The sequence below is a fragment of the Sporobolomyces salmoneus genome (assembly GCF_050403485.1).
Source record: "Sporobolomyces salmoneus JCM6883 DNA, S_salmoneus_JCM6883_v1_ctg87, whole genome shotgun sequence".
NCBI classification, from domain to species: domain Eukaryota; kingdom Fungi; phylum Basidiomycota; class Microbotryomycetes; order Sporidiobolales; family Sporidiobolaceae; genus Sporobolomyces; species Sporobolomyces salmoneus.
Window position 1 is genome coordinate 40,737 of NW_027481076.1, and position 16,904 is coordinate 57,640.

Consider the following 16,904-nt stretch of genomic DNA (forward strand, 5'->3'; position numbering starts at 1 on the left):
GACCTACGACGGATGGGCGTCTTTGGGTCGCCTTTCTGGAAGACGACTCTATGTCGGCTTGCGAAAGGCGACAGAAAGCCGTCAAGAAGTCGCCTTCCCCTTAAGCGACACCGGTTTGCCCGCCGTGCAAGAGTTTGGTGATTTCCTTTCGCTTGCTCTCTCTGCTCCCTCACTCTTTCCTCATCTCTCTATATCCACCCTTACTTACGCTACTACTACAAAGTGAGTATCGTCCAATAGGCTCTACCGTTCTCTCCCACGTTTTCCCCCCACTTCTCGCGGAAACAATCCTGACCATCGAAGCACGACAACAGAATGGCCACCAACCAGAGACAAGGACTCCGTCTCGGAAACATCGCCCCTGACTTCAAGGTAAGCTCAATGTCCTCTTCGGAAGTCGTCGGAGGTTGTTCCGGCAACCCTCTTCCCTCTCTGGCGTGCTTGAACTGACCTATCGACTGTCGGATAGGCCCAAACTACTCAAGGAGACATCCAATTCCACGACTGGATCGGAGACTCGTGGGCCATCCTCTTCTCGCACCCTGCCGAGTAAGTTCTCTCTCCCTCATTCCCTGCCCTAGGATCGTTCGCTGACCTCACGCTGTTTTCATGATCTACTTCCTGTAGTTTCACTCCTGTCTGCACCACCGTACGCCCGCTGTTCCTTCTGTTCTGTTTTCGTGATACATGCGCTCAGCTCAACTCATTTTCGTTTTGGCGTCTGCTAGGAATTGGCTGAAGCCGCCAAGCTCGCTCCCAAATTCAAGGAACGAAACGTCAAGCTTCTCGGTCTCTCCTGCAACGAATTGAAATCTCACGGAGAATGGATTGAGGTGAATTACTTCTTCGTTTCTTGCGTTTCCTTTTGATGTTGACCCGACTTTCGCTCCGACAGGATATCAACAAGTTCGGCGACGTTTCTCTCTCTTTCCCTATCGTCGCAGACCCTAAGCGAGAGGTTGCCGCTCTCTACGTGAGTGCCTGTCGTCTTCTCCGTCTTTTCAAAAGGAATCGCTAACCTCGTTACTTTTTTCTCTAGGACATGCTTGACGAGCAAGACTTGACCAACTTGGACTCGAAGGGGTGAGCTCGTCACACTTTCGTCTTCTCGCAACCGTGATTCGTTCTGACTCCTCTTTCCCTTCGCTTCGCACACAGTATTCCTTTCACCGTCCGATCCGTCTACGTTATCGATCCCAAGAAGACGATCCGTCTCACGTTGACCTACCCCGCCTCGACCGGTCGTCAATTTGACGAGATCCTGCGAGTCATCGACTCGCTTCAACTTGGTGACAAGAACAAGATTACGACTCCTGCGAATTGGACTCCTGGAGATCGTGTCATCGTTCACCCTTCCGTCAAGGTGAGCTTTCACTCTTGCTTCCTCCGCTTGAGATTTGGGAGGAAGCTAACGGGGCGAACTTGTGGTTGCGCATACTTAGACTGAGGATGCCGAGAAGATGTTCAAGAACGGTGTCGAAGTCGTCTACCCTTACCTCCGATTCACCACCCTCTAAGCAAGCGAAGGCTCTCGAAAACATTCTGATTCGCTAAAAAGAAAAATTGTTGTCGGAAGGAGGGCGAAGAACCCTCCTTCCTGTTCTGTGTTCTGTTTCCTCTTTCTGTCAATCAAGTAAATCACACTTTCAGTCACTCGAACACCGTCGCAAGCTAGTCACTGACTCGGAGGAAATTGAGAGGACTCGAAATTTGAAGTCGTATTAACTTTTGCCTCTTCGCTTAGCTCACGGACGTCGATACAGCCAAAGCACTGTCAAGATCATACACGATTTCGACGAGTTGCTGATCATTCTTCCACCTCGCCGGACTTGCCGTGGAAGACCTGATTGCAGGCCAAAGCGCAACGAGGTCAGTTCCCTCTCTCGATTCTTTGCCCCTCACTCACTTCCCATCTGTTCGACAACTTCGACTGGTCCCCAAGATGTCTTCCTCGGAACCTCCCTCCACCTCTCCAGCTCTCGGTCAATGCGTCGTATGCGGGAAAGAAACGGCCGTCGGATGTTCAGTTTGTAAACGAGCAGGACTCGATTGGATGTATTTCTGCTCGGTCGAACATCAAAGGCTCGTGAGTGCTCTCTCATCGTAGTAAGCGACGTCGAGCGAACGAAAAGCTGACACATTGAACTGCATCTCTTTCTCCTTCGTTTTACGATCGCTTTCCCTCGTTGTTGATCGCTTGTTCACGTAGATTTGGCACGTACACAAGCGAGTCTGCGGGAAGAATCCGTTCGAATGGCCACCTCTCACGGAGGAAGAAGCGAAAGAAGCGTGGGAGCTGCGGAACTCACCCCTCTCGCCTGTCAGCCCCATGACCTGGTCCGACCTAGTCATTTCAGCAATGATGTCGAGCGAGCCCGAGATTCATGGACCCTTGCTGAAGGAAGGAGCTGACGTGCTGTTCCGGGTAGGATTTTCGACGTTGAATATTCGCCTCCCGTGCTGTACATGAACTGATGCTTTTTCAGTCGTAGACCTTTCTCGAATCGATAAGCGCCTCCAACAGCAACCAAGTTGACGAGTCGAGGATCCGGCTCCATCGCGGTACGGCGCTTTCGGTCAAGATCACGGCTTTCATGAAGCAGCCAGTCGCCACGAAGAAAGATCTCGTCAATTTACTGAAGGAGGAAGCTGTGGGCTACGCGGCGGGCCACGCCGAGAGGTTGATAGAGGACCATCTTGTCCCCGACGACTGGACGTTCACAAGCGATTTCCAGCATCGGCTATTAATCTTCACCGTCCTCGTTATCGACATGTCGGCGGTCGCAGAAGGGGGTCTTGAGGCAGGCCGATTGTCGTATCGCCACTATGTCGACCACTCAATCTCGGTGCTCACCTCTCTGGACATGTCGAAGCTGTCGAAAACTGAACCAGAGAAAGCTCGGGAGGCGGTCAGGAGCATGATAGATACAGTCTTAATTCAAGCCTAGCGGGAGCGTGTCAATGGTGGAGATTGGACGACGGTTCAACGGAGGAAGCTTCATCGCGAAGACAGGGACGGGAGACGGTCAGCATGGCTTGATAGCGACTTTTCTTTCCCTCTATTGTGCAAGCCTTTGTTTTTTCCGCGAGAGCCAAAGCTTCGTTGTCAGTAGTAGCTTTAGATGTGTAGCCTGAGGACTTCAAGCTCTGGATTTCGCGCCGAGAGTGACTGAGCTTGACGATGCGACGGACAATCAACCTCTCGTTTTTCACTGACCTGTCGTGACCCGAAGTATCTCGTTTATGCGTGTCGACGCCGTTGCTCAGTCGGGATGAAATGTCTCCAACAGAAACTTCGAAAGAGCGAAGATTGAGACGAGTCCGTGCTTCGAAGGGAAAGCGGGATTTCGACGCTCTGCAGTGAACTTTACTTCCAAGAATCAGCGAATGTTTCTTGTCGATCCCCACGCGCGAAGTCAAGAGAGAGGGAAATTACGCCACCGAAACTGTCGAAATCTTGGGAATTCCACTACTCTGGAACTGCGCTCTCTCACTTTCTCACCTTTAACTTCGTCAACTTCGAACAATGCACACATCATCAACATCAGCAGCAGTAGCACTAGCAGTCCTAGCCCTAGCAAACCCTGTCAAAGCCCAGTACTGTGAGTTTGTTATCTCTTTCATCATTGTTTTGATCGAACCATCTCCTCCTCGCTCCCTCGAGGGTAGACTCGCGAGGAGGGGACTGGCCACATCTATACTTCCTCCAGAGCATCATAGCTGACCCTTGCCTCGATCATATTCCTCTTCCTCGACTCTTTGCCGGCCTCCCTCTCTTTCCTCGACACCGCCTCCCGCTCTTCCTTTCTTCCCTACGGCCTTGATACGATGTAGACTACGGCAACGGGAACAACTATGGAACCCGTATCGGTATCGGAGTCGGTAGTAAGTCATACAATTCTCACTCTTCTGCCGTTCGTCATCGTTGAATCTCTTGGCTAAATCTGTCGAAATCGTTCAATAGTTGCGGTCGCTGTAGCTGTCATTATCCTCCTCATCGGGTTCACAATGCGTAGAAGAAGGGCAAGAGCGTTCAAGACGGCTTACCCGCTTCAAAGTTATCCTCAAGGAAATGGACAAGGGTTACCGCACGCTCAACAAGCTCATCAAGGAGGTGCTTGGAATGGATATGGACAAGGTGGATACGGGGAACCTCAACCTCAATCGAATTACCCGGCTCCTCCTCCTCAATGTCAGTTTTCTCATTCTTCCTCGGTTCTCGCGATTCTCGCTCTGACGCTCTCGTATTTGCAGATTCTGGATACCGAGCGGATAGCAACAGTCATTACGAAGCGCCTAATACGACGCAATACGCACCTCCTCAATCCCCTCCTCCCGCCGCTTCGCAATCCACCTCCCAACCTTACTACGCCCCTCCCTCTGGTCCTCCCCCGGCTGGCGGAAAGTAAATAAATCGCTAGGATTCGAACTTGTACATACATTTAAACGGACGATCTCGCTCGCTTGTATCTCCCCTTTTCTCTCTCCCTCGAAACCTTTTACCCATAAATGTCTTCTTTCTACTTCGTCTCTCGCCTTTAATCAGCTCTCTCCGTTTCCGTGACATTTCTACTGAAACATTCGTTGTACCCTTCTTCTCTCAAGTTACGATGAGACGAGCGAGACACTTCGAACGCAAAAGTGAAGAAGATGATAATCTAGGGGGTTTGCGATTCCGGGTTTTTCTAAGCAGAACAATCTATGCAGAACAAATAACGATATAACGAAGACAAAGAATAGACAGCGAGAAAGGAGATAGAGGTATAAGCAACAATCGAGAGTGGAAAACAACAAAGAAATGAGAACAAAGATGAGATGTAACGAGAGAGAGCGAGAAAGATGCGTTTTCGGGAAGGTGACGGGAGATTGTGTGCGCGATAGAGAGGAAAGAGGTAGAGAAAGGGAGAGGGGGAGAGAGAAAGGGAGAGAGAGGAGAGGGAAGAAAGGTAGGAGTTCATAGTTGAGAATCCAGGCGTCGGCGTTCTTTCCACTGATTTGCCTACTTTGCTTCGGCTGCATTGTCCAATTCGAGCACCTTCTCCCACTTTGTAGCTTCTTGATCGACCCTCGAGGGAGTTTGATCGCTGGCAGAGGCGGTCTGAGATGGTGAAGGTTTTCGATTAGGTCGACCGAATTTTCTTCCGCTTGGAACGGTCCGTCGAAACCCTACTCGTTCAATACGCGAGCATCGTCAGTCCAACTGTGTACGACGAAAGTGAGAGGGAAGTAGCCTCACATTCGACAACATCGTCTAATTCTCGTTCGTTCCAAATATGATCTAATCCTTCGTACTCCTATGGAAGAGATGCAGAAAGATCAGTATGAGCTAGGGAGATCGTCTCAAGAGCCCTCCAAAATGATCTCTTTTCTTACTTTGAATTGAAAGTTACGAAGGCCCATACCAGACGATCCTAGAAGGTTTGAACCGGCTCGAGCTTGTTCGATACTGTCGTTCTCAACAGAAAAAGTCAGACTGAGCCAGGTGGGAGAGTGAGGCGAGGGAACGGACGTTAAGTAAGGATCTAAGGCTCCGTGACCCCAGAACAAGGGAATTTCTCGACTTTTTGGCGACGCGATCTAGTTACGAGGTGGGTCAATAAGTGTGCACGTCGACGGATGGGGTCCGGTCAGTAGAAGAGACTCACTTGATCGATAGAGTCGAGGAGGGGAACGTAACCAGAAAGTGCGATTCCCGCTTCGAACCGTTTTGTTTCGTTCGCAGTCAACAGACTCAGCATCGTCATGACGGCTCCTTAAGCGACAATACAGTCAGTAAGGTGCATACTGTAAAGCAAGCTGATCCAAGCGCACCTTGAGAGAAACCCATCAAAGCGATCCTCGGTTCTTTTCCGTCTCGTCTCATTTTCTCCTTCTCCTCGTCGACGAGCTTGTTTAACTGTTGCTGAGAATGGATGAACTCGTCGATGTTCTCTCCTTTAGATAGATCGTCAAACGTTCTGCAGCGAAAATGAATCCGATCGGTCAGTTTCGCAAGGCGACGAAGAAAAGCGAAAGGAATCGTTATCTCACTCGATGTTGAACCATGCATTCGTTGGCTCGAAGTTTCTCACGGTAACGTTCAATTGGTCCGCCGTAGGTGATACCCTGTGAGTGGCCGAGCAAACGGAATAGGAAACAAAGGGAGTCAGTGTGAGAACGTTCGGGGATTCCGGGGAGAGAGAATTCGCGCGACTTACCATCGAACATAAGGGAATTTCGCGGCCATCTTCCTCACGAACGGTAGTTCATGATTCGGTTGACCTAATCCGTACAAGAGGATGGCAGAGACGGTGTAATCTCCCAGCTTGGATTGTTGAACTCGAATCTTTGTCTCGTCTAATCCAACCCTCGGTTCTTCGTGCATCTTCTCCCGTATCCACCCATAGTCGTTTGTTGAAGATGTCGAGAGAATAGGAGAGTAATGGTTGAAGGCGGAAGCTGAAAGGAAGACTGCGAGAAAGACAAAGGCTGTCAGATAGAGGAAAGGTCTTCGTCCTCCTCGTCGCTTGCTCGCGAAGGGTGTACTGAGGGATGGAGGTGATAGAGGAGGCGGATAATCTTCTCCTTGCGCCGAGTGGTAACTCCTGAGTAAGCCCGCGTTCTCTTCTTCTTCTTGATCGATGGAAATCCGAGGAGAGTCGAAGGGTCGAAGTGAGGGTGGATTGGGAGGAGGAGGGGCAGGAGCTAGTGGTGGGACCATCGCTCTATTGAGACAAGGACCACCAGGGTCGAAGATTGAAGCGCGTAGGCGTAGTGAGAAAAGTGAAGTTGAACTAGAGAACCTTCTCGCTTGGTCGCGATGTTCGAGATTTTAATTTCCCATGTTGCAGCTCGCAGGAACTGGATTTCGATCACTTTGTTCCGTCTCTCGAGGATCTCAACCACTTCGTTTCTGCACAGGCATCGTGCGATGAGTGTCATCTTGGAGACGACCGTGACAAGCAGAATAAAAACTCGAATAATTCGTGACAGCGACAAGAGGAATTGTTGCTACATTTTATGCGGTACTGCTGTCGAACAATTCCCCTAGATAGGTCCCTAAGCTGCGACGGTGCTTGTCGTAGTCGTCGCTCCCTCTTCCTCTGCTATCAACCCTTGTCCATCCGCCCTTTTCCGTAACTCTTTGATCTCGTTCGCCCATCTATCGTATTCCCAGTTTCCTGGTCTCAACCCTTCCAACGTGTAGAGTTTGTTCAACCTATGCTTGAGCACGACGATCCTCGTCAACAAGACTTGTTGTTCCTTCCTCCTCACTCCAGGTCGAACTCGCACGATTTCTCGTTTCGAAAGTTTCGGATCCGCCAGTTTCTTCGCTCGTCGCCCGAGAGAGTATTGTAGTCGATGCAGTTCGGTCATCGAGCGAACAATGTTCGAAGAGGCTTTCACAGAAGAGAGCATAAGTCGAACTTGTTGACGATGATAACCGAGGAGCGCGAGTTCTCGTTCGAGAAGAGTGAGAGATCGAGGAGGAGGAGAGGCAGAGGTATCGTTTGAAGTCGAGGGTGATGAAGTAGTGCTGGTCGAAGGAGAGGTAGAACGAGACGGTTCGAGGACATTGAGAACCGAGTTGATGCGAGCCGCTTGACTTTCCATCAATTGGAGTAACCTCCTCGTGCGAAGCCGGATCCATCGAGCGGTGGCGAGATCGTGGTGGTGCAGAGAGTAGTGAGCGATGTTGCCGATGAGGGTAGAAGGGACGACGTAAGGACGAGAGGGAGAAGCGGGGGAAGCAGCGAGATGCGCGACGGGGAGGGAAGCGTTGAAGTCGATCTGAGGAACTTCAGAGGATGTCGACGAAGAGGGGGAGGGAGAACTGGGAGAGTCGGAAGAAGTTGGTTCGAGGAGAATCTCGGCGGACTCCCCTGTCGAATCTAAGGGATCTACTAAGCAGCGAAGCGTCGTCAGTGGATACAGCGAATTGATCAACTGAGTGAAGGTAATGCTGACCTGATTCCGCTGGAACAGATCCAATCGCTTGCTCGAGTTCCGAAATCCGAGAGTTTGAATCGAGCGCCCAGCGAGAGAAGAGGAGATCAAAGTAGTGACGAACGACGGGTCCCGAATCGAGTCGACTTGCGGCCTGGATGAGAGTGGTGAAAGCGCGAGTACCGACGGGATGGGGTTTGTCGGCAGAAGTCGAAGGGGAAGAAGCAGTAGAAAAGGATTGGGTGAAGAAATCGGGAGAGGAAGGGTGAGTCGAAATTCTGTCGAACACTTCCATCACTGAGATCATTGAAGAGAGGTCGTCCAACTCTGCCAAACCTTCGAGTACCCAACACAATTCTTGTTCTCCCATTGTCCGTGTTTTCGCTTTTTGTGCTTCGGAGAGTTCGACGTGCGCTCCGGGTAACTTGATATCGAAAGCGTAGATCTGCTTGACGACGGTCGATAGTACTTTGCGATCTCTGGCTTTGGCGATGATCGAAAAGAAGGGATCGAGTATGGCGTCCATTCGTTTCGGATCTCCCGCGATATCTTCCATCATACTGACCGCCTTCTTCAACAAAGGTTGCGCCGCTGCTCCTTCAACTACCTTTCCCGAAGCCCTCCCGTGCATCTCGATCCATCCCGCCATCGTTTCAAACACCCTGGTGCAAACTGGCACCGAAGGTAAATGTCCCGCTTCGATCATCTCGTCCCAAATCTTGGTAACTCCCGGTGCATACCTCAAGGCGTGATATTGCCAAATGAGTGCGTTCCAATCCCCAGGTCCAGCTTTCGCTCCCGCTTGCCTCAACCTCAACCTAATTAAATCCACTTTGACTGCGTACGCCCTTGCGAGATTTGTCGAAGCCTGGATTGAGAGAGGGAAGCCGGATGATTTTCTCGGAGAATGATGGGGTTTCAGGTGGATCGCAGGAAGGAGAGCGTGGAGGGAGATGAGAGGGAGAGTGTGAGTTAAACCTTGCAAGTCGACCTGGGAGAACAACGTCCAAACTCGGTGAGGATCGGGTTTCGCCAATTTGAGCTCCTGTACGAGTTCGGCCGCGGCTCCTACGAGTTGAACCGAAGATGGAGGGGAAGAGGAATTTGTCGATTGAACCGTCGGAGCGAATAACGCCTGAGATGCCCTAGAGATGGCCGCCCAACTCTTGCTAGGTTGTTTCGATGATGTTTGAGTTCCATGCGAGTCGTCCGAATGGTGAGTGCGAGCCGCGTGAGCCGGATGAAGAGGAAGGGCGGAAGAGGTCGAATGTCGACACCCTGGACAGGGAGAGCGAGCGGTCGAGGTCGAAGCGATCGGAGGTGCTTCGGACCATATCAGGCCTTGCCTCGCCAGCCGTCGGACTGCCATCGTCGAGTAAGTCGAGGTGAGAGAACTCTCTCGGAAATTTCTTCGCTTCCTTCTTCCCGACATACCCTACGCTTTCCGAACGCTCACTCAACAGATCCCTTTGTTTCTGCGTCCAACCGACTCACGGCCGAAGGAGCTGAGCTATCCTTCCTTTCCTTCCTTCTCTCGCTTGACTCGGCTCCCAAATTGCTTCGTTCGTCGTTCTGCTCGACCCGGGGTTACCTCGATGTGGAGGTGTACATGTTCGCTCGGCTCTGATGTGTCCCGCATCGTAGTTGTTCAGAAATTCCGGGACATTCGAACAATTGTATGTCAAAACAGCCTTTTCTTCATGGCTTCCGTGCTCTGACCACGTTGCTCCGGCCGTGCAGACCTAGTATCAAATGCTTCAATGTCATCGATTCGGTCGCGCGAGCAGAACTTCCGTGTCTCTCGGTGAACTCTCCAACCTGCAGTCTGAACGAATGCATCAACCTCGTCGCTTGTTCGTTCCCATACCCACACTCAAGCTCTATAACTTCCGATTTCGCTCTCTCCATTCGGAAGCCAAGATACCGACTGCGGGGGACAGGATGCGTGAGCTTACTTCGATTCTCACAAACGAAACGATGAACTGACTGATGTAATCGTCTATGAAGACACCGTTCTGCCATAGCGTTTGGCGCCGTACACCTTCTTCGACGAATCCGCTTCAACGCCAGACGATCAAAGAGTCAGCGCAGTATTCTGTAAAGAAAGAGATTCAAAGCTCACACCGATTTATAGGCTTTCAACGCTCGTTCGTTCCAGCCGAATACTTCTCCCTGTCGACACTCCAATACAGCGTCAGTGTTCCTTGCCGGCAGCATCAAATCGTCGATCCAAATCAAACTGTGTCGGGAGTCGAACGAGATTTCATCACTTGCCTCGACCTTGTTCAGTCCAAATCCGTTGAACGCTCGCTCCAGCAACCATTCCATCGCTTCTTTCGCATACCCTTTCCCTGCATGCTCCGTCGCTATCGCGAGTCCGAAAGTCGCTTTTCTATGAGGCATCGCAATTTTATCCAGTATGATCCAGCCGACCGGATTAAGACGTTCTCCCTTCTCTGTCGTGTCGCTCGTGTCTCTCAAGCAGACGACGCAATGCAGCGCAGCGCCATCGCCAAGTTGTGTGAACCATTTCTCGACCTCCTGTTTCGATTGTGGTCGAGCCGGGCTCCCTGAAAGGCCGTGTTGCACGATCTCGCTGTTGAAGAGTTTGCAGAGGAAGCCTTCGGGTTCAGAGTAGTCGGAAGGTTCGGGACTTCGAAAGGTAAGTCGCGGAGTTGAAAACGATGGGACTGAGCTCATTTTCGGTCGACGATGAGAGGTTTGTTCGAGGAGAAGGAAGACGAACGTCAGATAACAGCTGATAAAGCGTGAAGGGATCGAGTCGACTGACTGAGCAATTCCCGTGAACCATATGGTGCAGAGCTCGGGCAACCTCGGGGCGGTAAATGAAACCTTATCGCCTCGACAATACTATCTTGTGAGCAGCATTTACAGCATCAAGGACGAAATCAAGGGAGCATAGACGACTGAGCACTCGTGTTAACGACGAAAGGACGATTTTCTCGTTTGCGATCATGGAAAAAAGCCAAAGCTTTACGACTGTGACTCTTTCAGCAGCTCGAGGACTCCCTAGGCGGAGAAGCAGTTGAGTCATGAGAACTCTACTAAGCTTACTGTAGTCGAGCACTGACACTGGTCGATGCAAGCAGAATCCAAACCGACGCTCGACTTGGTTGCGAGCTCACCTCGTACCCACCGTTTCGCTTTCGAGTCGACGAAATCGAATGGAACCGCGACAAAGCAAACTGATCGCAGGAGGAGAAGGAAGAAGAGCACGGCGTATTTCCTTGGGTTCTTGAGTTTTCTCGACTCGAAGTCTTTGTCTACCGCTCTCCCCTTCCCCTCTTCCTTACTCCTTTCCTCCTTCCGCTTCGACTCGACTCGCATCTCTTCATCGCAGCAACCACACACGACTTCGCACCAAGCAGTCAATCCTTTGGAGACGGGTTCCCCCCACCACTTGACTTTCTCTTCCCTTTCTTCTCCCGATCACACCAACCTTTACCTCGATCCTTACAGTTCAAGTACATATCGGCTCCTGACTCACCACATACGCCTCACATCGCCCTCAACAGCTGGACAAAGGATTAGGAAGGAAGACAACGGATTCTAGAGGGACTCCACACTTCCACTCTCGTTCCCCCTCAGGCCGACCCACGCTCATTCCGAACCGCTGCCAGCCTTCACACCGCTAACACTCCTCACTCATGGACTCTGGACGGCTCCGCCCAACAGCATAGCCTTTCCGACGTCGACCTCGGTCCATTCCTTCTTTCGTTTCGACCTCTCTCGTCTTCCATCGATCTCGCTCGTGTTTCGGTTCTAGGCGCTTCGAAATCGACTCGTGGGCGCCTCGGTAACGACGTGTCGGCCGTATGATCTCAAACGAAAAATCTTTCTTCCGCTGCTTCGGGTTTCAGTTTCCTTAGCTTTGACGCTAAAATAGACCAATCGCAACGTGAAATCGCTCGTGGCTGGGATATCTCGATCGACTGGAGCTTGGGCAAGGACTTCTACAGCAACAGCAGATGGAGAAGCGTTCGAAGGAGGAGGCGATGAGCATGTCGAGTCACCGAGAAGCGTGGACGTCGTGAGATGGGCCGAGGTTCCCTTTCCGAAAACAGTTCCAACAGTTACGCGCGGGCGAGCGGGGCCTGAGACTCCCCCAAAAAGCCTCCCGCGAGGGTCTCCCTCTCTTCTCCTCCTTTTCATTCTTTCCTCAGTCTCGCCTCCTCTCCCTCCGCCTTTCGACTTCTTCGAGACCCCCTCCCCTTCATCCAGACTCTTCCACCAGCAACAGCACAAAAAGCGCTCAAGTACTACACCTCTCTTCCTTCACTCAACCCATCCGTCGATCTCGATCTTGCCCTCTCGACCGTATCCCTATCCCCTTTTCGACCAAACAACCTCTTTCACTTCAGCCCATCATGTCGGTCAACCACAAGATGGCGATCATCATGTTAGTGCTTCGTCTGTTGAGGGAACGGTTCCGCGAACGGAACCTCAAACTCACAGACCTCCTTCTCTTTGTGCCCTTCCAGGTCCTGCTTTGCAGCATTCGGTGGATTCCTCTACGGATATGACACTGGAAACATTTCTGGAGTCAAGGAGATGGACTACTTCAAGCGCCAAATGGGAAGACTTCAACCCGACGGAACTTACGCCCTCACTTCTGGCGACAATTCTCTCATTACGTCGATTCTCTCAGCCGGAACGTTCGTCGGTGCTCTCGGAGCTGCCCCTATCTCAAACAAACTCGGACGACGATTCGGTATCATGGTTTACCTCGTCTTGTTCTGTATCGGAGTCGGAATGCAAACTGGTGGAACGAGTGAGTCTTCGTTTTCACATCTTTCACAGTTTCGCATTTGCTGACTCTGCACCTCAATAGCTCTCCCTGTCTTTGTCGTCGGACGTGTCTTTGCTGGTCTCGGTGTCGGAGGAACTTCTTGCATTGTCCCTATGTGAGCTCGATTCTTTCACGTCCATCGCGTTCTTTTCGCTGACTTGTCGCTCGTCTGAAGGTACCAATCTGAGTGCGCACCTCGTCACATTCGTGGAATGATCGTCGGAGCCTACCAAGTGAGTTTACTTTTCTCGAAATCTTGTGTGCAAGCCCGACTGACGTCCCTTTCTTCCTCTTCCTCCTCAGTGGATGATCACCATTGGTTTATTGATCGCGGCTGTAGTAGTGAACGCCACGAAGGATCGGTACGTCGCAGTCTCCCGGAGAAGCTCGAATCTGCCAGCGGCGAAACTGACTCCCTCTCTCTCTTTCGCTCTTGTAGCAACGATCTCGGTTCCTACGCTATCCCCATCGGTTTACAGTTCGCCTGGGCCATAATCCTCGGTGCGGGACTCGCCTTCCTCCCCGAATCGCCTCGTTACCTCATCGGAGCTGGAAAGGACGAACAAGCTCAAGTCGCTCTCGGACGTATCCTCGGTGTCCCAGTCGACTCTCCCCAAGTCGCCGAAGAATACGCTGAAATCGCTGCCCAAATCCACCACACTCGTTCGCTCGGTTCGACTTCTTACCTCGACTGCTTCAAGAGTCAAAACCGCAACCGTCTCCGTACCTTCACTGGTCTTGGTATCCAAGCTCTCCAGCAACTCTCCGGTATCAACTTTATCTTCTACTACGGTAAGCTCACGTTTCTACCGCTTTGAGCGTCGTTTCTACCGCTTTGAGCGTCCGAGCTGAACTGATCAAACCTCTCGGCGGCAACCAGGTACTCAATTCTTCCAGAATTCGGGCATCGCGAATCCATTCATCATCACCATCGCCACGAACGTCGTCAACGTTGGAGCTACTGTTCCTGGTCTCTTCCTCGTTGATCGCGCCGGACGTCGTCCCCTTCTTCTCATCGGAGCCGCCGGTATGGTTATCTGCCACTTCATCGTCGCTGGAGTCGGAGTCGGAGTCTCTGCCGATAACGCAGCTGGACAAAAAGTTTTGGTCGCTTTCGTCTGCATTTTCAGTGAGTTCTTTTTCTTCTGCCACTCAGGAACTCTCGCTCATCTTCTGCCCTGCTCTACAGTCGCCTTCTTCGCTGCTACCTGGGGACCTCTCGCCTGGGTCGTCACTGGAGAAATCTACCCTACCGTGAGTTTTTCGTTTTTAACCTTGTCCTTTTCGCCAGTCACTGACTCGCTCCTTCCTGCTTCTAGGCTACTCGCGCAAAGCAAATGTCCATGTCGACCGCCTCGAACTGGCTCTGGAACTTCGGAATCGGATACGCTACTCCTTACTTGGTCGACAAAGCTCCCGGATCCGCCGGTCTTCAATCCAACGTCTTCTGGATTTGGGGAGGAGCCTCGTGCCTCTGCTTTATTTTCGTATGGCTGTTCGTGCCGGAGACTAAAGGATTATCGTTGGAGCAAGTCGACATCCTTTACCGAAAGTCGTCGATCCTCAACAGCAACAAAGTCCGCAAGGAAATCCTCGCCAACAACGTTTACGACGACGACAAGGAGGCCTACAAGTCGGCCAAGACTGAAGCACAGACCGAACACAAGGAGGACGTCAAGATGCGCGACCTCTAAGCGTTGTCGTCGTCGTTTCCCCTCCTTCTCGGTTTTCTTTTCTACCTTTCATCTCACCATGTCGTTATTATTCGCTTTCCTATTATCGCACGCACCTTCATCGTTACTAGACTCATACATCTTACTTAGAGTACTAGATTGGCAACTAGCCTTGTTAATATCATACCTTCGAGATTCTCCACATTCACGCACTCTCGCTTGTCGTCGTCTCTCGCTGTCAGGATCTTTGTTCTCGGAGTCGATTCGAGAAAGGTCGACAGTGACGATTCCAGAGACTAGGATAGAGTATCAACGACAACGAGCGGTTCCTTTCAATCATCCGACAACTCGAGATATTCTGGCCTCTCTTTCTTCTTGCCCACTTGCTGCTTGCGTAACGGAACTCCTCTGCCTATCGTACTTGGATTTGGCAAGTCGTCCGAGTCGTCTTCGTTGGGGCCGGAGATAGGAATCGTCTTTTTCGTCTTTTTCGAGGCGGAGAGAGTTGATTTCGTGGAGGTGAGGGTCGAGGGAAGAAGAGGTTGAGAGACAACAGCGGCTCGTCGTCCTCGTCGTCCGCTCGTGCCGCTAGTCGAAACCGTCGTTTTCGAGGCATTCTCAACCTTTCTCGATTTCTTCTTGACAAAGATCGAAGACGTCGGGATTTGTTCGTCTCCGCTTTGATCGGACGCCTGACTCGCTCCCCCTCCGTCATCTTCGATTGCTCCTTCTGCAGCCGTCGATCGAGCCCAGGATCTTTCTTGCTCTCCCTCTGACGATCCCTCGTCGACACTGCCTTCATCTTCTTCTTCCTTCTCGACTTGTTTCCCTTTCCCTTTCGATCTCTTCTTCCTCCCTTGCGTTCCAGAATCCAGCTCTCCTGCTTCCTCTTCATCGTCCGCCCCTCGCAAAAGTGCCAATTCTTTCGCCCGAGTTCCCTTTTCGAATCTCCTCTTTTTCCTCGTTCCGTCGACTTCTTCTTTCCTGCGATAAGACCCTCTCACTAACTCGCACCAATGTAGGGGTTGGCGACAAGATGGACAGCTGCCGTTAGTGGGCAGGAGAGGTTGAGCTCGAGTAGCGAGAGGTGCAGCCGAAGGAGCGTTCGGAGTGGAGGAGTCGTTCGAGAGGAAGTGCGAGGCGAGGCAAGGGAGGTGGAAGTGAGCGGTGCAGTAAGTGGTAGTTGAGGCGCAGAGGAAGAAGGAAAGATGGTTCTGCGAGGAAACGAAACCGAAATGAGCTCGCGGCCGTACGAAAAAGTGGGAGGACGACTCACCTCGACATCGATTTTGTCCCGGCAAAGCTCGCAATTCGGTATCAAATTTGATACGCTGTTCCACTTTTGCCAGTGAGACTCGAAGAAGATGTCTACAAGAAGAGTCAGGATTCGTTCTCGCGTGAGTGGTTTCGAAAAACTCACCATCGTCGACTCGCATTCTACCCCCTTCGTCGCCCTCTTCGCGCTGACTCATACGCACAAGACGTTTCCCATCTACTCCTTCGATTCGCAAGTCGACGTTGACTCTGTTCAACCACTCGCTCCTTTCTTCTCCCCACGGGTCTTCATTCTCTTTTCCTTCCTTCAGCCTTTCTTTCTGCCATTTCCTCGCTCCCGCTTCCGTTCTGACAACCGGTCCCAACGTTCTCGCATGATCCCACCATTGTCGAGCGTCGTTCGAGAAGCAAGTTACGGCCAAGTTGAAGGACCTCCAAGGCGGAACGGTCAACATATATTGAAGTACTTGAACTTTCGTGACTGGTCGATTCGAAGCCGCCGTTTTTGGAAACTGTGGGACCGGTTTCGAAGCCAATTTGAGTGTAGCTTTGTCGGAAGTCGAAGAAGGAGCAGAAGGGGAAGCTGCGGAGTGAAGTAACCGGGAAGCGTGAGGATTTTGCCATGCCCATTCGAATTGGAGAGCTTGTAGCTTCGTAGGGAAGCCATGCACGATCAACTCCATCTCCCAGGGTCTACCCAACTTGGTCTTGAAAGCTCCCTGTTTTTCGAACGAGGGAATCAGCTCACATCTCGCTGAATTTGGGATGACCAGACGTACGCCTTTGATCTCCCCTGAATGTTGTTTGTACCTCCTGGGAGGGTCAGGAGTGCTTCCGATATAGGTTCCACCTCGTTTCGGGTTGAATGATCGCAGAAGGTAACAAGCGTAGAACGGAGGGATTGTGTGGTTCAGGAGGGTCGAGGTAGTACTCAGTATTGCTCTAGGCATTGGTGAATCGGGTTCAGATAGCTCGGGAGGCGGAGACGAGGTCATTTAGATGAAGATCGTGATGTTGTTTGTTGATCAGTTCTGGGCGTTGCGCATTGCCTGAGGGTGTCGGAATCGGTTGCTGAGCTGTTCAGGATTCGACGAGAGGGATTACAGGCGATTGGGTGTATGATGTGAGAAAAGTTTGGACTTGGTCAGAGAGCTGGAAATTGCGCGGTGAGAGTTTCGCAACAATTTTGCAAGCGCACTCTCTGCGTTTCTGTGAAGCAG

General features: G+C 51.5%; 8 protein-coding genes across 8 annotated transcripts; 4 read left to right on the plus strand and 4 right to left on the minus strand.

Moving 5' to 3' along the window:
- Window positions 1-315: 315 nt before the first annotated feature.
- On the plus strand, window positions 316-1,517 carry PRX1 (thioredoxin peroxidase PRX1; the record flags this gene model as incomplete). The annotated part of the gene is made up of 8 exons (XM_076635204.1): window positions 316-372; window positions 470-549; window positions 628-649; window positions 729-833; window positions 896-973; window positions 1,040-1,083; window positions 1,159-1,363; window positions 1,443-1,517. 8 exons carry the CDS (start codon window positions 316-318, stop codon window positions 1,515-1,517), a joined length of 666 nt encoding a protein of 221 aa, XP_076484823.1.
- A 425-nt stretch (window positions 1,518-1,942) lies between these two features.
- On the plus strand, window positions 1,943-2,948 carry JCM6883_003276 (zinc finger MYND domain-containing protein; the record flags this gene model as incomplete). Its single annotated transcript, XM_076635205.1, has 3 exons — window positions 1,943-2,086; window positions 2,210-2,425; window positions 2,493-2,948. 3 exons carry the CDS (start codon window positions 1,943-1,945, stop codon window positions 2,946-2,948), a joined length of 816 nt encoding a protein of 271 aa, XP_076484824.1.
- A 578-nt stretch (window positions 2,949-3,526) lies between these two features.
- JCM6883_003277 (uncharacterized protein) lies at window positions 3,527-4,409 on the plus strand (the record flags this gene model as incomplete). Its single annotated transcript, XM_076635206.1, has 4 exons — window positions 3,527-3,602; window positions 3,835-3,885; window positions 3,965-4,192; window positions 4,255-4,409. 4 exons carry the CDS (start codon window positions 3,527-3,529, stop codon window positions 4,407-4,409), a joined length of 510 nt encoding a protein of 169 aa, XP_076484825.1.
- A 590-nt stretch (window positions 4,410-4,999) lies between these two features.
- JCM6883_003278 (alpha/beta hydrolase) lies at window positions 5,000-6,700 on the minus strand (the record flags this gene model as incomplete). Its single annotated transcript, XM_076635207.1, has 9 exons — window positions 5,000-5,166; window positions 5,237-5,294; window positions 5,374-5,446; window positions 5,510-5,577; window positions 5,646-5,752; window positions 5,812-5,957; window positions 6,031-6,105; window positions 6,198-6,450; window positions 6,526-6,700. The coding sequence occupies 9 exons, from the start codon at window positions 6,698-6,700 to the stop codon at window positions 5,000-5,002; spliced, it is 1,122 nt and encodes a 373-aa protein (XP_076484826.1).
- Window positions 6,701-7,038: 338 nt separating this feature from the next.
- JCM6883_003279 (uncharacterized protein) lies at window positions 7,039-9,295 on the minus strand (the record flags this gene model as incomplete). Its single annotated transcript, XM_076635208.1, has 2 exons — window positions 7,039-7,880; window positions 7,948-9,295. The coding sequence occupies 2 exons, from the start codon at window positions 9,293-9,295 to the stop codon at window positions 7,039-7,041; spliced, it is 2,190 nt and encodes a 729-aa protein (XP_076484827.1).
- Window positions 9,296-9,806: 511 nt separating this feature from the next.
- On the minus strand, window positions 9,807-10,626 carry JCM6883_003280 (GNAT family N-acetyltransferase; the record flags this gene model as incomplete). The annotated part of the gene is made up of 4 exons (XM_076635209.1): window positions 9,807-9,853; window positions 9,914-9,984; window positions 10,049-10,098; window positions 10,201-10,626. 4 exons carry the CDS (start codon window positions 10,624-10,626, stop codon window positions 9,807-9,809), a joined length of 594 nt encoding a protein of 197 aa, XP_076484828.1.
- Window positions 10,627-12,314: 1,688 nt separating this feature from the next.
- On the plus strand, window positions 12,315-14,430 carry JCM6883_003281 (sugar porter family MFS transporter; the record flags this gene model as incomplete). Its single annotated transcript, XM_076635210.1, has 9 exons — window positions 12,315-12,346; window positions 12,429-12,718; window positions 12,779-12,851; window positions 12,912-12,969; window positions 13,040-13,098; window positions 13,176-13,528; window positions 13,617-13,865; window positions 13,926-13,990; window positions 14,056-14,430. 9 exons carry the CDS (start codon window positions 12,315-12,317, stop codon window positions 14,428-14,430), a joined length of 1,554 nt encoding a protein of 517 aa, XP_076484829.1.
- Window positions 14,431-14,741: 311 nt separating this feature from the next.
- Window positions 14,742-16,679, minus strand: SLX1 (endonuclease; the record flags this gene model as incomplete). Its single annotated transcript, XM_076635211.1, has 4 exons — window positions 14,742-15,623; window positions 15,686-15,777; window positions 15,830-16,403; window positions 16,464-16,679. 4 exons carry the CDS (start codon window positions 16,677-16,679, stop codon window positions 14,742-14,744), a joined length of 1,764 nt encoding a protein of 587 aa, XP_076484830.1.
- Window positions 16,680-16,904: the final 225 nt, after the last annotated feature.